This window comes from Hakea prostrata, chromosome 2 (genome assembly GCF_041222555.1).
Source record: "Hakea prostrata isolate BN-2017 chromosome 2, UWA_Hpros_2, whole genome shotgun sequence".
NCBI classification, from domain to species: domain Eukaryota; kingdom Viridiplantae; phylum Streptophyta; class Magnoliopsida; order Proteales; family Proteaceae; genus Hakea; species Hakea prostrata.
This window is the reverse complement of record NC_142601.1, coordinates 58,536,833-58,555,865: the sequence shown is the minus strand read 5'-3', so window position 1 is coordinate 58,555,865 and position 19,033 is coordinate 58,536,833. Positions and strand designations below refer to the sequence as shown.

General features: G+C 39.9%; 1 protein-coding gene across 2 annotated transcripts; it reads left to right on the top strand.

Moving 5' to 3' along the window:
* Window positions 1-44: 44 nt before the first annotated feature.
* On the top strand, window positions 45-13,973 carry LOC149025245 (uncharacterized). Of its 2 annotated transcripts, XM_089145475.1 has the most exons (8): window positions 45-2,181; window positions 2,324-2,390; window positions 2,528-2,704; window positions 2,983-4,644; window positions 4,772-4,827; window positions 6,651-6,800; window positions 7,746-12,594; window positions 13,602-13,973. In XM_089145475.1, the coding sequence occupies exon 1, from the start codon at window positions 128-130 to the stop codon at window positions 2,096-2,098; it is 1,971 nt and encodes a 656-aa protein (XP_089001601.1). In that variant the 5' UTR covers window positions 45-127; the 3' UTR covers window positions 2,099-2,181; window positions 2,324-2,390; window positions 2,528-2,704; window positions 2,983-4,644; window positions 4,772-4,827; window positions 6,651-6,800; window positions 7,746-12,594; window positions 13,602-13,973. The 2 variants fall into 2 exon arrangements, with proteins under 2 accessions (XP_089001601.1, XP_089001602.1); XM_089145476.1 differs by lacking the exons at window positions 2,983-4,644; window positions 4,772-4,827 and having other exon boundaries at window positions 45-2,704.
* The last annotated feature ends 5,060 nt before the right edge of the window (window positions 13,974-19,033 follow it).

The window sequence follows — 19,033 nt, the reverse complement described above, 5'->3', positions numbered from 1 at the left end:
TTCATGTTATGGTTTTTTCATCATCTAGCCTAGCTTTGCTCGCATTTCCGTTCAATTCAAAGGAACCAACTTGGTGCTTCTTCCTTCGCTCTTGCCCAAGTTCAAGTTACTTGGATTTCCCTTCTCAATGTCTCGATTTGCAGGGAAGGTGAGTCTCAATCAGTTGGTTTTTCTTCGTAGAACTCAAATACTTCATCCATACAACAATGGCAGTTCTCAGGTTTTTGCATTGCTGGCAGCATCGGTTTCTGCTGGGAGGTCGTCTTTGCACTCCAATTCAAGGTTCATTTCTAATACTTCTCTCCCTCCTCCCGAATGGATAGAACCTTTGGTTGATGTTTCCAATCTTGTCGTAAGCCCAAACAATCTGGAACCCTCGCCTTGGGTCTATCGGATTCTTAGTCTCTTAGACGATTCTCCTACCATGGAATCAAACTTAAACGACTACTGTCAGAAGTTTTTGCTCAGATTGTCCCCCAATTTCGTTGCCTACTTGCTAAGATCAACTGAGATTAGAGAAAAACCTGGCCTTGCTTTTCGATTCTTCAGTTGGGCTGGTAAACAGAGAAGCTACCGTCACAAACTCGAATCTTACGTTTCTCTGATTGATGCTTTGTCATCGGTGCGTGATTTGGAGAGGATTCGAGATTTAGTTGCGGAAATGAGAGACAAAGACTACGTTATGACTGTATCTGCGGCTAATTCTTTGATTAAGAACCTTGGGGTTTTAGGTATGGTGGAGGAGCTGTTATGGGTTTGGCGTCGAATGAAGGAGAATGGGATTGAGCCTAGCTTGTTCACTTATAATTTTCTGTTGGATGGGTTGGTGAATTCAACGTTTATTGAATCTGCAGAGAGAGTTTTTGAGGTTATGGAAGGTGGCAAAAACCCCCCTGATGTTGTAACTTATAATATAATGATTAAGGGGTATTGCAAGACAGGGAAAACCCAGAAAGCAATGGAGAGATTTAGGGACATGGAAGCTAAAAATATAGACCCTGATAAGATTACTTATCTGACTTTGATGCAGTCGTGTTATGCAGAAGGGGGTTTTGATTATTGTCTGGGTCTTTATCATGAAATGGTAGAGAAGGGGCTAGAGGTTCCCCCTCATGCTTATAGTCTAGTGATTGGAGGGCTTTGTAAAGAGGGTAAGACTGCTGAAGGTTACACTGTGTATCAGAATATGGTTAGGAAGGATTGCAAAGCTAACGTGGCGATTTATACCACTTTGATTGATTCATTTGCAAAATCTGGAAATGTGGAGGAAGCTATGAAGCTCTTCCAGAGAATGAAGGATGATGGATTTCAGCCTGATGAAGTCACTTATGGGGCAATTGTGAATGGTTTATGTAAGGCTGGTAAGCTGGAGAAGGCCATGGAGTACTTCCAGTTCTGTAGAGAGAATGGAATCTCTGTTAATGCCGTGTTCTATTCCAGCCTTATTGATGGCCTTGGAAAATCTGGTAGAGTGGATGAAGCAGAGAAGCTTTTTGAGGAAATGATTGACAAGGGATGCACAAGGGATTCGTACTGCTACAATGCACTTATAGATGCCTTCTCCAAGTGTAGAAGGATTGATGAAGCTTTGATGCTCTTTAGTAGGATGGAATGTGAAGGTTGTGATCAGACTGTTTATACATACACAATCCTCATCAATGGATTGTTCAAAGAACATAGAAATGAAGAGGCATTGAAGTTGTGGGACAGGATGATTGACAAGGGTATAACACCCACTCCAGCCTCTTTCAGAGTTCTCTCGACTGGGCTGTGCCTTTCTGGCAAGGTTGCCCGGGCTTGTAAGATACTGGATGAACTTGCACCAATGGGAGTTCTTCCAGAGACAGCTTATGAGGATATGATTAATGTTCTGTGTAAAGCAGGTCGCATTGAGCAGGCTTGCAAGTTGGCTGATGGAATTGTTGATAGAGGTCGTGAGATACCAGGAAGAGTTCGAACTGCTATGATCAATGCATTAAGGAAAGCTGGTAATGCTGACTTGGCAATCAAACTGATGCATAGTAAGATCGGTATTGGTTATGACAGATGGGGTAGTGTCAAAAAGCGGGTGAAGTTTCGCATCCTTTTAGAGAATTGAGTCTTGAAGTACTTCTCACTTTTGTGAGGGAAACCAAATTGCTTCAATCATATCTATTATATAAGTCTCATTGACAGCTTTTGGTATGGAAGTTCTGCAATCTGCCTTTTGTTACAATTATTTAGCACTTGGATATTTTTTGAATGAATCACAAGAGTCATATGATTGATCCAAAGTCCAAACACCTTTCAAATCTAAGACATTCGATCCACTTCTGGCAGGTAGGATTTAGCAGTAAGCTTAAGACAGGAGTATGGATGCATGATTATGGCTTCCACACCCTTCCCTTGAGGTATTACTGCACTGATCTGCTGAAGAGTTGGGGACAATCACTTTAGAGTTTCAGTTATCAATTTCTGATTATCTGTGCCACTTCACTCTTTCTGAGTAAAAGGGTGAGTTATGAACTTATATGGCAAGCAATGGCAGGAAAAGAGACTGAAGGACCATAAGTGATCTCTAGTGTTTGGCTCAAGATTTTGAAGGCGGTGTTATTTTGTGATAACTGCAATATAGTTGATATGGTCGGCATTGCAATTGCTGGAAATTCGTACAATTATACAGTTCTATTCATTGCTGGAACACCAGAGAAAAGAGGAACTGCAGGTAATCAAGATTATTCCATCTTGCTTTCTTCCACTGCCATTCCGCTAAGGTGGATGGATGATGACTACTTCTATTGTTATTCAAGCAGTAATCCTAGGGTCACCCCCCTCCCCCCGCGGTTGTTTTAACTAGTTCAATGATCAACAGTTGCCACCTATTACTTAATTAGGATGACAAATGAATAAGGTAAAAGGTTGAAGAAAACAGTGCCTCATCTTTTCTTAATTTTTTATTTTTGGTATTAGGAAACTAAGAACAGGAAAATTGTATGCTTGCAGGTGATGTTATGATATTCTCCGTGGTGGCGGAGGAGTCTCTCAATGCTGTGATCAGGATACTGGAGGATTTTGGAAGTGGGTCAGTCTTGAAAATGAATAAAGAGGAAGTTGGATATAGTTCCAGTAGAAGCGAACAAGGATAGATTGTCTCAGCAGGTTGATAGTGCAAAGTGCTCCTTGCTGGTTAAATATCTAGGTTGGCCATTGGTATCCACAAAGCTATCTAGGTCTGCTTATTTTGGAAGCTCTAGGGAAACAGTTACAAGTCTAGAATTAGTCCAAACTGTGATGCAAAGTATGTACATTCACTGGGCAGGAACACTGGGGATCTCGAAGATGGTGTTGGAAAAAATGAATACTTTATGAATGCATTTTTGTGTAATGGGTCAGACCGTAATTCCTTCTTGCACTGTATCAGTTGAGTGGCAGTAGGTTTACCAGAGGAGGGAGGGTTGGGTATTAGAAGATTAAAGGATGTCTATGGGGCAGCTTGCATCAAATTGTTTTGGAAGGTTGGCTCAAAGCATAATTCACTCGATTTAAGGTGGATCCACTCAAAGTACTTTAAGGAGAGACTCTTATTGAACAGTTAAATGTGTACTGGATTCCTCTTGGTCTTGGAAAAAGATGCTTCATCTAAGACAATCTGGAAAGGAGATGATGGTGAAAATTGGGAATGGTATTGATCAAAGAATCTGATTAGATAATTGGCATCCTCTTGGGGTTTTGATAAATAAATATGGGAGGGGACATGGTTTATAGCAGGTTTTGGATAGAATGGCTTCAGTGGCTGAAATCCTTAATGAAGGGGTGTAGGTGTCAGTAACTTGGGTGCTGGAGGAGATTTGTGATGGTTTGACTCACATTACTACGTGAGTTGTAAGAGTGTTTAATCCCCTCATCTGTTCATGCTCATGTTCTTTTTGGGTAGTCTCAGGTTCTGACTAGGGATTTGATAATGGGGTTGTGCTATTATTGAATTGCAGTTTCTAGCAGTGAACCTGGAAAGAGTACTAGGCTGGACTATGGAGTGAAAGGAGGCAGTGGATGAGAGGAATTGTCATTGGAGATTCTTTTCGGTCCATGGTGGAGTGTCAAATTTCATCGTGTAATTGTCTGTTTGTACATCTGTCTAGAAATGGCATCATCAAGTAACACATGGCCACTTACTACCTTAAATGTTAGATTGATAGACAATATAAATGATTCAGTTTTCAACAGTGCCTCATTTTATGGTTTGTTTTAGTTCTAGTACTATATTACGGTTCAGGTTGAAGATTATGCTGGGCAGTCTGACTCTTTTTCTCCCTCCCCAGCCCCCAGTTTGCAACCTAGTGTTGTTCATGAGAGAAGATCCTGATATGTGAGCATGATATCCAATATCTATCTTAAGAATATTATTATCTTCTTTTCATTTTCCAGGAGGAGAAAAAGATGGTCAAAGTCTACAATATCTTTGCAGTCATAAAGGGTTGAGAAGAGCCTGATCATTATGTGCTTCTAGGAAACCATAGGGATGCATGGACATATGGTGCTGTTGACCCCAACAGTGGAACGGCAACTCTGTTTGGTATTGCCAGGCAAGATGCCCTTCTGATGCACTCTGGGTGGATACCGAGGACCTTAGTTCTATGCAATGGGGATGCTGAAGAATTTGGAATGGTAGGTAATAGTAATACCGAGTCCCCACCCACACCCTCCCCATGGCCACCCAACAAACCCAAAAAACGAGGGGGAAAAAAGAAGAAGAAGAAAACCATATTTACATGTGTGTTCTTGTGGGCTGTAGGATCTTAATCCAATCACAATGGACAGTATCTTTCATAATGGAACGGTGGTTGAAAGGTAAAACTGCTAGGGTCATGAAGTTTCTATTTTTCTACTGTTCTTAGTTGCTACTCGCCAAAATAGGCAGATTACTGGATGATCTTTTCCCATCATGGTTCACTAATTCTTGCATATGGTGATATATTCTGTTTAACAAATAAGCTTGTGGGGGGGGGGGGGGGGGGCTCTATGACAATGTCTTGTCACCATGAACCTTGTACTTTTTACTTTAAAATGAAAGATAAGAGTCATGAGACTGCTTCATCCTGTTCCTTCCTCAATAAATTTTTGTACCTATGATTCTGATTCGGTGGAATTCCAACGAATTTGATAATTTTTTCCATCTCCAGCAGAGGTGTTTTTCTTTTTTTTTCCATAAAGGAAAATCAACACCAGGTCTGGTTTTTTTTTTTTTGAAGCTTTTGGTATTTTGGTGGAATTTTAAATGATTTCAAATATTTATGTGTACGGGTGTTGGAAAAGTTGATGCGCCGGATTCAACACTACACTATAATTTTTTTGGAGAAAATATCAATTAAAAGCGAGAACATACAAAAGATCCAAGACAAGGATCAGGGAGAATGGTTGGGGGGGCCCCGGCACACTGGTCTCCTTGGGGCCCCGGGGGGGGCGTTTGGGTCTCTGATTCCAAATAGCATCTATGGATCGGGATTTAGAAGTCCAACGCCGAAGGTTTCGCTCCCACCACAGATGGTGGACTGAAGCACCAAAAACAAGCCTGCCTATTCGGTCACAGATAGAGGTACCTGAGAAATTACTCAAAACCCAAGACCAGTCCCTGAGAAACCCAAATGAGCGTCGAGATCGGGGCCAAATGAAGTTAAGGGCTTTTCTCCAAAGGGCACTAGAGAAAGGGCAAGAGAAGAACAAATGCTCGATGTCCTCGGAGCCATTCCAACAAAGAATGCAATTTAGGTTCACAGGGATGTGGCGGGAAGCAAGGAATGATTGGGTTGGTAAGGCAGCGTTTAGGGCTCTCCAAAGGGTAAGGGAGTGACGAGGAATATGGCCTTTGAACCAAACCAAAGGGGGCCATAGAGGGGGAGGGGAGGGGGAACGAAACAAATTCCAAGCAGACTGGGTGGTGAATTTTTTGGAAGAAGAGGGGATCCAAATGACTTTATCAAGGGGAAGGGGAAGGATGGGGGGAGAGAGTTCCAAACATGCGTGAGACTATGGTGAGGGGGAGGGACCCAAGAACCACTAGAGATAAAATGAGAGAGGCGGGTAGATTTGGGAATGCGAGTCTCATAGACAATGCGGGGGGGGGAAAGAGATTGAGAAGAATACCCATCGGATGCCAAGGATCTAGCCAAAAAGAAGTAGAGGACCCAGAGGAGATCTGGGTGGTGATGGCAGGGAGAGCATGAGGTCTGAGGAGAAGCAACTTCCTCCATGTCCAGGAAGGATTAGGAGGAATAGGGGCAGTCCAGAAGGAGTCAGATTTGAGAAGATAAGATCGAACCCATTTAACCCAGATAGAGTATCCTTGTTGATGAATAACAAAATTGTGTCAAGAGGAAGGAAAGAAGTATGAAAAGGAAGGGTGTACAAATAGAACAACTCTACCTAAATATCAGTTAAGAAAGACAAATAGAGGCCAAAAGAAAATATGTCTTAAAGGGCATTAACTGTCTGGAATATAATCATGAAAGGAAAACTTAGTAATTATTACCTCCTCCCTGACTGGCTTGCACTCATGAGTCATGGTTTGCAGATTTTTAAATGGACCTTCCCGGGTTTTATGTTGGATGTCTTATATGTTACCTCTTAATGACCTAAAGCTGGATGTATTGAAGTGCTGATATTTGTGATTTCAGGTTGGATCTACAGAGTGGGTTGAGAAAACTCGGAATCTAGGCTCCAAAGCTGTAGCTTACCTTTGCGTTGATTGTGCAGTGCAAGGACCAGGATTCTTTGCTGGGCCAACTCCCCAGCTGGACAATCTCGTTATGGCTGTTATGAAGAAGGTAAATGTAATGGAAGTAACTCAGAATACTCTTGCAAGCATGCAAATTGCTGTATGGGCGCTTTAATATTTTCTTGAATCTGCAATCTGTTATTTGAAATGGAAGCATTACTAGAAGTTCCAAGTGTTCAACACAGAAGAAACCATGTAGAGAAACCATGGAAGGGAGCTTCAACTGTTATTTGCTTCATTTGTGGTTTTAGAAAGTGATGTTTCGGTCTGCTTCGTTATGGTAGGAAGCCCTACTGGTGGTTGGGGGCAGGGGGGATGCTTTGGTTGTTCTTGGTAGGTTTAACATTGGACGGTTCAACAAGGTTAGTGGTCTTCTTTTGGCTACTACTGTCGTGTTCAAAGGGATAGACTCCTCTGGTATTATCTCTTCAGTTTGACACTGAAACACTTTATTTGGGTTACATGAACTCTGATACCCATTGAGCGATGACTGTTTAGTTGTTTACCCTATAGGCTTCATGAATGAAACTCGCAGGTGTAGTTAACTGGTGCGTTATCTGGGCCTTATAGATCTGAGAGAGTATATCAAGATAAACACCCCCCCCCACCCAAAAAAAAAAAACCAATCCCTCTTCCTCTTTTTTTCTTTCTTTTCTCTCTCCCCTTATAATTGGTGAGAGGAGGGAAGAGGGTGGTTCTACTGAGGAAGATATTTGATGTCCCAAAACAGACCCTTTATGGGTAACTACCATTTTGTGTATCAAATGAAGATGAAACTGTTACAGGAAAATGCACTGTAGTATGTCTTAGTGAATAAGTCTGTTTCATTAAATGTGATATGAATTGCAGTCTATCCTCTCAAGAGCCATTCTCTTCCTCGAAGAAAGTTGACACTAGTTTATTGATGTCCACTCTAATATCTTTCTCTCTTTCAGAAAACCATTAGTGCTTTGTGATACTTATGATTTAGTGGAAATTGTGAATTTGTTATTAGGTCAAAGATCCTGATTCTGAGAGGATGTCAGTATATCAGACTTGGGCTGCTACAAAATCAGGAATTCATGTAAGCTCACTGAAATCCTTTCAGTTTCCTGTGATGAACTTTATTCTCCTATTTTGCACCTTGGAGATTGTACTAATTGTGTCAACAATTGGAGCTTGGACTCTTTACTTATACATGCATAAAGTGTTTGCACTAATTCCCTGACTCATTGGGTTTTGATTATTGGTTGATTTTGATTCTACACTATTGCATATGCATGGCAGATTGGCTAGCCAATTTATATGTAGAATCAGTAAGTTCGGCTGAAAATACTGCAGGAAATCTGAAAAGCACTATAAACTGCAGACATTTTCTACTAAGTTTTATTCTTACAAATATGAGGGCACATGTTGGCAGTTCTACCTTGTAACAAGAATCAGATATCTTGTGCTTTAGGAACATAATAGAAACTACTGTTTGACTACAAATTCAAGAAGAATACAAGGCAAAAAATGGTAACATTAAACTAGAAAAGGGCTGGAAAAATATCATTTCCGAACAGAAATTGGATCTAAAAATTTTTGGATGTCATAAATATTCAATTTGGTAAAGTAGCTAACATAGATATCATACGAGTCAATGATTAGCCAGAACTTCTTTTTTCAATTTACTTACTTCATCTGTTGATGAGGAGAACAAGATACCTGGATTTCTTTGGCTTTAACAAATCTTTTATGCATGTTTGCCAACTTGGTCATAAATATGGTCATAAGTTGGTCACAAGTGTCTGTTCTGAAAATTTGATGAAACGTTAGCTTCCCAATGGATGCAATAGCTATTTAACAAAAAGCAAAAAAATATCACCTTTCAATTGGTTGACTAGAAGAAGAGTAGAGAATGTTAAGAATTGAGAGTTTCAGGAATCCCAGAATTAAGTTAACTTTGGAGATATTCTATCTCCCAGACTATGGATTATTCATTTGATTAAAGCCTTCCTTGCATTGGATCTTGATCAAACATTAGCTAGAGAAATCATGATTTCTCTTTTAAAGTGAAGGCTGTGGTTGGCCTTATTCAATTCTTTGGCAAAATTCAAGGTTAGAGGTTGCAAAATTGCAACTTCTAATAGCTGATTTTGTGACATATTAAAGAAAACTGAATTTACCTAAAGAAATTGAATTGTGCAACTCAGGATTTAGAAAGAAAACAAAGTCTGATTGCAAAATACAACTGATGTGCAGAATAGAGAATTAAACAGACACACAGAACTGGTCCCTATTAAAATGATTGAAGAGTGCTTCTAGCTTTCCTGAAAAAATCCTATATGGAAAACAGTAACAAAAATATGTTTGCACTGTTCCACAAGAATGATAGCCTAACTAAGCCTATCTGGAGTCAATGTGATGGCATAAAGTATCATGGTTGGAGCCATTGACTAGGTTCTTTTTTTAGAACCAGCAATTTTTTATTTTCAGAAACAGAACAACGACTACCATAGCATATGATACAACAATAAATAGGCAAACTACAAAAAGACCATAAATAACCTCTACAACATGAAATCCCTAGTTTTTCCTTGCTTACCTAACTAGCTGAGCAGCTATAAAGTTGTCTGATGTCAACTTCCTGGAAGAAAAAAGGAAAAAAAGTAAAAAAGGTAATGTTACACCATAAACAAGGATCTGGCCTTCTGAGGGGAAGATGCTGCTGTGGTCTTTTTTTTTTGGGCCAAAACATAAAAGCAGCTATATATTAAATGAAAGAGTTTAGGTCAAAAGACCTATACAAAGGAGAGGAATCCACAATAAACAAAAGTGGTATACTTCACCTAGTTCTGTTTAAAGAAAATCTGCAAGCATCCTTAGCAAGAAAATCATCAAAACCATTGTCAATCCTAGGAATATAACTAAATAAAACCCTTCTAAACAAAGAACAAATTCTCAAAATATCCATAACTACATTAAGGCTCATCCAATCTAAAGATGATTGGAGACCTTGGAGCAATAATAACAGGTAAACAATCCGAATGGATATTCTAGTCGACAGCTCCTAAAGAGGAGCTAAAAAGTATGCCATCTCTAATGGCTTCAAGTTCAGTTATAGCTGCTCAAGAACTATGTCCACATTTGCTTTGAGCCGCCACAATACCGCCATTGAAATCCCACATAATGCAACATTTACTTCCTTTGTGTGAAGTATTATCTCATGATCCATCTGCAAAGATTTGAAAAAGAACAAGTTCCTCGGAAATGATGACTAGGCCTTGGATAAGGTTCCCTAGGAGCTAGGTCGTGATTTCAACCAAAGATAACCATTGAAAATTCCTCTTAGGTTGGCACATCCAACAAAGTCATGATATCACTATATCAGTTAACCTGAGAAAACCACTAAAATGACACCCTTTGCCAATACCTATTGGCTTGGGTTGCCTTCATTTTTGAAGATGTGTACTGATTATTATGCTAGTAAAATGTATATTTTGCTTAGCAAAGACTGGAAGTGAAATATTTCATTGTACATTTGGCTGAAATGAACTCTTTTAAAATATAGATCGCATAGCAAAAACTGCCTATATTGAAATTTAACTATTGAAGTCTCAGATAAGGTTCATGCTTCTTCTTCTTCTTCTTCCTTTATTTATTTATTTATTTATTTTTTTTGGAAAAGAAAAAAAATGGTGGACTCCAATAATTTATTTATCCTTCTATTACATATTGCAGTGATATTACAGTGATGGCCTCAGCATTATGGTCTATGGTGTTTTCATTTTAGTGTTATTTTACTAGTTTATTGACCTGGCCTCTCTTGAACTCTTTAAGTTTAAACTGTTTGTGGTTTTGTTAAATTAGGAATCTACCAATTTCAATATATTACCAATCAGGCTTATCTAAGCATAAATCCTTTTAGTATCAAATTTCATTATTCATTTTTAACAATGTTGTATTTTAATATATCAAATTTATGTCTAAGCGAACTTTGTTCGTAAAGGTTAGATTTTAAGGTTCCTGGAGTATTTCTTTGTTTATATGGAACTAATTTCTGGCTTTTGATTTTTAATTTTATCAAATCATAGGATATTTTTTGCAATATGAATATGAGAAGCACATATAAGTTCCATCACTTAAAGTTTGGAGTAGTGAAACTGTTTTCTGAGACTCTGTGCATTCTTGATAAGTTGGTATGACCTTTGTTTCAGGGGATAAAATGTGAGAATTCCATGATTTATCCTGAGAAGGTGTTCTTTCTGTGGAACTTTGAAGCAGGTTTTCGATCTTCTGAAGAGTGAAGATTATAACCTGTTTCAGTCTTGGGTTTGGAAGTTCCATAGGGGAGTTTTCTTTCAGGATCATTTTTTTTCCGCTCTGGCCATGAAAAGATGATTATTCTTCCAACTCATTCATATATAGACAGTTACTTGTAAGAGTCCACTGTGATGTTGAATGCTGATTTGGATGCCAGTAGATTTTACTAGTTAAAGTTCTGTACCCGTTTCTTGAATTGCAAACTCATTCTTGCTCCACTTCGCTACGTGTAAGGCATGAAAAATTCCGTTCGTGTGTCTCCTTGATTTCACTTTCACTATGATGGACATCATGAGCCACAGCTGATTGTGCTTAACAATTATGCTTGCTAGTGTATGAAATGAAACTTCTACATGTAAGTCATGCAAAAAGAAACTTCTACTTTACAATTATGTTTTCAGCATCTTCTGTGTTGGGAACACATGCAAAAAAGCCTTCCCTGTAGTGTGAATCAAAGAAAACAAATAAATGAGAAAACCACAGGGCAGCAACAGTAATAATCCAACAATAAACAAAAAAAGAAGTATAATGTTTCATCACCCAAGTTTATGGCCAAACTTGAGGTGCACCAAAAGATTGAGAAAGAAATGACAAGCAGTTGGAGAGACATAAAGTTACCTCACAATTCCTTGAAATTCTCCCACGTCACCTCTAAAAGCCATGAAACTATTTTTCCCCCTAATGCTGGAGAACTCAAACCAAACAAGCAAACTACAACTTCAGTTACCTGGCTGAACAACAGAATGATGTAACGAAACAACCTTGAAAATAATCCAAATGTGAGTGCAAACGCCCCACACAAGAAATGACACTTCTTCTCCAAGAGCTCTATGAACAAACTTCCTCTTTTCTTCTCAATTAAGTTGAAAACTTGAAACCGTTATACTTTCTAAAACCTTTTACTTTGCCAAACCTTAAAGAGAATTCCCTAATTCTCTCTCTTCTTTCTCTTCTCTTGTAACAAAGCCCCACAACACTTAACAAGGTGGTTCTTTGAGTTCTACAATCCACAAAGGAAAGGTAGTTGATGCAAACTCAATGGCCCTCTGACTTCATTTGGGTTTTTGGACCCAACTAAGCCCAAACTACTACACATGGGGCTGGCCCAACATGCTATTCTTTTGGTACAACTCACCCTTGAGTGCTTTGGTTACAAACTTCGAAAAAAATTTCTTTGCTGCTTTACAGCATGCAGTTTTTGCTTATTTTTTATGTTTTAAAGAAAAAAATAATTATTTGGTGTTTATTCTAGTGGAAATCAAGAAGGCTCCTACTTAAATGTTCATGTAAATCACAGATTATTGGTAGTATTACAGCAGTATCTTCATCTCTAAATGTGGGAAAGGCAGGGCCGATGGTGCATACTGGTGCTTCTATTGCGGCATTACTAGGTCAGGGTGGTTCAAAAAGATATGGTTTAACATGGGGACCGCTACACCTCTTCTAGAATGATAGAGATAGACGTGATCTCATAACCTGTGGAGCTGCTGCTGGAATTGCTGCTGCTTTCCGTGCTCCTGTTGGAGGTGTTCTGTTTGCTCTGGAAGAAATGGCATCATGTAATGAGTAATTTTCCAGTTGTTGCTTTCAGTAATAATTCTTTAATGGCATTTTTTTGCTTTTTGTATTTAGTTACAACCAACTCTGTATGAGCTTGATCATTTTAGTCCTTGCTTCTAAAAGCGCTAACAGGCTTGTGTAAGTTGCTAAACGCCTTGAATCTATCAAGTACTATTACATTATGCTAATGATATCTTTTTTTTTGGGGTGGGGGGAGGGGTTCTTTGAGGAATGCAGAGGTTGGGAAGATCATTTATGTTAGAGAATGTTGTATCAGACTAGCAACATGCATAACAATGATACTAAATATGGGGGAAAAGGGCATACTCAAATGCACTCCCACCACAGTGGGATTTGGTGAGGGTCATAATGCAAGCAACCTTGCCCTTACTTTTACGAAGAGGCTGGGTCCAGACTCAAACCCCTGACCACGTGATCAGAATGGACCCTCCCCCCTTCCCCTTTCAATGAAAATTAGAAAATGTCATGCTTGGCTGGCTCAACCAACCTGTGTCAGCACATGCTATAAGTTTAGAAGATATCAAAAAACGGGTCTACAGTTGTTAGGTATTTTGTAGCATTTGGATGATTGGATCTCTACTTAGACATATTGTTCGTATCCACATTCTCTAATATGTGGGTTTCTTTAGAAAATATTTTGGTCCATGACCCTTACGAAATTAAATAATTGGGCAACAAGCTTCCTACCAGACATTCTTAATCTTGACAGAAGGACATCTTTCTTAATGTCATCAATTGCTATCGTGTTTTCTTGCATCGGATTCTTGTATTCTATCCTGCTATTTTTCTTTTCCTAGAATTTGATATTTCTCTGCAAATTTTGTTACTTTCTTCTCCTATTTGCAAGCATTAATCACCGTCTAAATTTCTCACTGTTAGTAAGTCAGCCATTCAGCTTCTTGCTATCATGGTTATGTAATCTTCTGACATGCACATCACGTCTTTAAAATGGTTTCAACTTTAACATCACCACATTTTTCTGCAGGTGGAGAAGTGCCCTTCTTTGGAGAGCGTTCTTCACTACAACTGTGGTTGCTATTGTTCTCCGTGCTCTGATTGACATTTGTATTAGTGGCAAGTGTGGCTTATTTGGTAAAGGAGGGCTGATAATGTTCAATGTGACTGTTGGATTCTATTAGGAGTCTAATAAGAGTTTGTATAGGAGTTAAGTTAGAGTTTGTATTCATATAGAATTCTATTCCTTGTAATATTCTACTTTCCACTTAATTATAAATAAAGGGCTTGAGATCATGGATCAATAAGCCATTCTACTACAATCGTTTCTTTCAACATTGTATCAGAGCCTAAGTTCGATTAGTATGTTCTTCTATTTTTTTCTGTGTCTTCAAACCTATAAACCCACAACAGATTTTTTTCTCCAAAACCCTTCGCAGTTTTTTCTTGGTCTTCAACAACCTAATTGAACCATCGTTTGGAATTTTTCCTTTTCAAACCCATCGCACCACCGCTGCACTATTTTTCAGTTCCACCTAGAAGACCAAAGAAGGAAAGGAAAAAGAAAAACCACAACTTGCTTCTTTTGCGATTAGAAAGATGGGCCACAACTCTGCTGCTTTTGGATTAGGTATGAATCCGTGGGCTGGCCAGAGGGAAAAAGCCACCATCGCCATCGCCTTACCTTCTTCTGCTGCTGCATCATCTTCCCAATCGTCGCAACATAAATCTTTGATTTTTGGTGTGTGGAAGAAGATATCGTTGTTTTTGGTTGGTTTTTTGGGTTCAACTTCGTTTGGTTCTTTAGTTCATTGTTTGGTTCAATTCTTGGTTCATTGTCCAAAATAGACTAGACCGAACCATATTTTTCGTTTTTTTGTCTTGGTTCTATTGACCGGACCGAATTTTTCTTTGGTTCAAAAAAAAAAGAGGAAGGGTTTGATCATATCATTGTTTGGCTATTGCATTGTCGCGTTTTAGTTTTTTTCACAAGGTGGTGAACTGAACAATTTTTTCAACATGGCAACTATCGATGTACTCTTGCTCCCACCGGACCGCATTACCCAAATTTTCATCCTCTTTCGGTGATTTGATGGGACAAATTATTTGATTTGGTCACGATCTGCTTCTTAACTATTCTTGGAAGAGGACTTGTTGGATACATTACGGGCACCACTATCAAACCTTCTACCACGGCGTTTCCGGGAAATGGATCTCAATGACTCTCTTATTATGTCATTTCTCTTGAATTCCATGATTCCAAATATTGCCGTGGATATCTATTCTTGATCTGCTGCCCAAATCGGAGGCTACTCTTGAAACATATGGACGGTTGGGGAATGATGCCGGTTTATGAGCTCGAAAGAGCTTCATGAGACTACCTAAAGGCTGATTGTGGCCCACTATTATCTTGAGTTGCGATCTCTTTGGCAAGAGTTGGATCATTATGGGGATTATCACCCCACTAATCCGGATGATGTGGCGACTTATAAAGCACATTGATAAGTTCGAGTATATGACTTCTTGGCGGGTTTGAGCGTGGAGTGCGATCGGATCAGTACAAGTCTTAAGCCGTTCTCCCTATCCTACACTAGAGCGTCTTATGCTCTTGTTCGGTGTGAGGAAAGTCGTCGATTAGCCATGCTTCATACTCCTATTTTGGAGAAATCGGCTTTCGGTTGTTGCACTAAATCTGATCCGGCTAGGAGATTGTCAAGTGTGAGACTGTCACAAACCCTATCATACTAAGGAAAATTGTTGGAAACTCCATGGGAAGCCTGCTGATTTTGAGAAAAGGCACAAAAAAGGAAAATCAAAGCTCATATCTCGAGCGTTTCCCACACCCTCTGGGATGTTGGTCTCTCACGGGAGGAGTTAACTTCTTTGGGCGTATTAATCTTCTTTGCCGGTCTCCTCTACCCTGCTTCCTCTACTAATCAAACCAACTCCTACCTTGCAACTTCGGGTAAAACTTTTACAAGCTTCCAAGTTTCTTCGGTTTCTACTCCTTGGATTATTGATCGGAGCACGGATCATATGGGGTTTATCCTCTTTTTTCTTACAATATTCTCCAACTTCGGAAGGATAAGTTCAATTCTTGATGGCTCCTATTCTTCCATTCTTGGGGGACCATTCAACATTCTCCATCCCTGTCTTTGTCTAAGTTTTCATTTCCCTCTTTCTCTCTAACTTGCTCTCTGTCGTTCTTCACATGACTTAAATTGTAAGTGACATTTTTCCCATCTTATTGTGTCTTTCGGGATCGTGGGGGGAGATTGGCGTGGTAACTAGACAATGGACTTTATTTGCTCGAGCCGATTGAAGGATCTTTCTCTCGACTACATCTTCTATCGGTCCATTCGGTATTCGGACCTTCATCGGTGGCACCGTGGCTGGTCACCCCCTCTGACTCTTGAATATTTCTGATTTAGTTTCTTCTTGTAATGAGGATGATTTTTTTGTGGGCTTGCATTTTTGCGCGCTCGTTCTACTTATTTACCTTCTCTTCATAATAGAAAAATATTCCTTTTATGTTAATTCATCTTGATGTGTGGGGTCCCTGCGCGTGTGTCTATCCGGCCATAGGTACTTTGTTACTTTTATTGATTGTCACTCTCGTTCTCATGGATTTATCTTTTAAAACAAAAAATGAAGTTTTCCGATGTTTTCGTGATTTTCATAATATGATTAAAACTCGGTTCAATGCCCTGTGAAGATCTTTGTGACAATGGCAGTATATTGATGGTGAATTTCAAAGATATCTCTCGACTCTGGATTACATCGGACTAGTTGCGTTGATCGGTGCCAAAATGGGGTGGGAAGGAAGAATCGGCATCTCTTAGAGATGCCGTTCTATTATGATTGCTATGAATGTGCCGTCTTGGGTGATGTATTCTCTTGCTTCTTACCTTATGAATAGGATGCCGGTGGGATACTTGGTTTTAAATGTCCTAATGAGATTCTTCAGGAGCCTCTTCTTTTGTTATTTTCCCCAAAGGTTTTTGGATGCGTGTGTTATGCGGAATCCGCCACGAGTAAGTTGGCTCCCGGCCTCGTGCATATTTTGGGGTATTCTGCTCTCGAGGGTACAAATGTTATCATCCTCCCTCCAAAAAACCATTGTATCCATGGATGTACTTTTCATGAGTTTTGCCCTTACTATACACCTCTCCGGGGGAGAGTCCTAGAGGAGAGGTGTTCTTTCCGACTCTAGATCTTCCTTTCACACACCAACACAACTTAAGAGTCCCGGAAGAGTTTCTCGACCGGGGGAGACTTCGCGGTATACTGAGGACTCTAATCCTCCCCCTTCAATTTCCGAACCATGTGAAGAACCTAGCCAAGGGGAGACCACTCCTTTGAGACACACTTGTTGGGGTCTTTCAAAACCAGATTGACCAAAATAAAGAGGTGCGGACTTATCGGAGGAAGAAATACAACCGGCTAAAGCGGGTGGAGAAAGGGGATCGTTACCACTTCGGTCTCCTACTCCGATCGGATTCTCTTGAGGTATCTTCTTCGATCTTCCTATTCTTTGTTAGAAAAGGGGTCGGATCTTGTACTCAACATCCCATAGCTAAATATGTTTCTTATAACTCTTTGTCGACTCCTACCGTGCTTTTATATCCTCTCTGTCATCTGTATCTGTTCCTAAAAGTTGGCGGGGAAGCCTATCTTGATAAGAGATGGAAGGAAGCTATGGTAGAGGAAATGCGAGCAATGAAGAAAAATGACACTTGGGAGCTGGTTACACTTCCTCCGAAAAAAAACCGTGGGCTGCAAATGGGTATTTGTGGTTAAACAAAATATGGATGGATCGGTCAACAAGTTGAAAGCTAGACTAGTTGCAAAGGGGTTTACCGGACCTATGGGATTGATTATCGGAGACCTTTGCCCCGGTTGCGAAACTAAATCGTCGAGTTACTTGTCTGGAGTGTGAACAAACACCGGAACTTGCACCAACTAGCGTAAAGATGCCTTCTTCATGGGGAGTTAGCGGAAGAGGTCTATATGGAAATCCCACTGGTTTTTCCGTGACAATCTGCGGGGAAAGTCCGTCGGTTGAAGAGGTCAATATATGGGTTAAACGTCTCCTAGATCTTGGTTTGGACACCTTGAAGGCAATGACTTCTATTGGGTACAAGCAAAGCAATGCTGATCATACACTATTTGTCAAGAAGTCAAGTACTAACATCACACTTCTCATTGTCTATGTGACGATATTGTCATCACGGGGAATGATGGTGAAGAAATTCAAAAGTTGAAGGACTATCTTGGCAAAGAGTTTGAAATTAAAGATCTAGGGAAGTTACGTATTTCTTAGGGATTGAGGTGGCTCGATCAAATAAAGGTATATTCCTATCCCAAAGAAAGTATGTCCTAGATCTATTATCGAGTGGGAATGTTGGGGTGTAAAGTAGTTGATACCCCTATTGAAGCTGAGCTAAACTTAAAGAAAAGAGGGAGAACCGTGGACAAAGGAAGATACCAAAGGCTGGTAGGGAAGCTTATCTACTTGTCTCACACCGGGCCGGACATTGCTTATCTTGTGGTATAGTGAGTCAATTCATGCATGACCCATATTTAGCTCATATGAAGGCTTTATCGAATACTCGGTATTTGAAGGGAACTCTGGAAAGGAATACTTTTGTCACCCACGATAATCTAAAAGTAGAAGCATCCCGATGCGTTCTGGATCTCCGCGAGTCAATTTCAGGTTCTGTACCTTTATTGGAGGTAATCTAGTGACTTGGAGAAGTAAGACGAATGTGGTAGCTTTATCTAGTCTTGGCTGAATATAGGGCTATGGTTCGTGGGTTTGTGAGCTACTATGGTTGAAAGGCTTGCTGCAAGATATTGGAGTCCAAGTTCCAAACCCCATGATGTTATATTGTGACAACAAGGCTGCTATTAGTATTGCTAATAATCCGTGCAACATGATCGAACTAAGCACTTGAATTGCGTTTTTGTCAAGGAAGTTGGAACAAGGGCTTATCGCATGCCTTTGTAAGATTGAAGACCAATTAGCGATGTTTTCACTAAGGGTTGAAAGAAAGGATTTCCTTCCTATTGTGGCAAGTTAGGCTGGTTATCTATGCCTCAACTGAGGGGAGTGTTGGATTCTATTAGGAGTCTAATAAGAGTTTGTATAGGAGTTAAGTTAGAGTTTGTATTCATATAGAATTCTATTCCTTGTAATATTCTACTTTCCACTTAATTATAAATAAAGGGCTTGAGATCATGGATCAATAAGCCATTCTACTATTTTTTTTAAGGGGGCCCCCCAAGAAGGGATTCAACCTCCCCCTGGCGGGGCGGGCGCTGTTGTTGTGGTGGGGGGGGGGGGGGGGGGGGGGGGTATTTTATTTTTTTTTCTCCGGGGGGGCCCCCGATTATACAATCTAATCAATGGGTAAAAACTAACTCTTTTTCTCGACAATGATTTTGGAATTCAATTGAAAC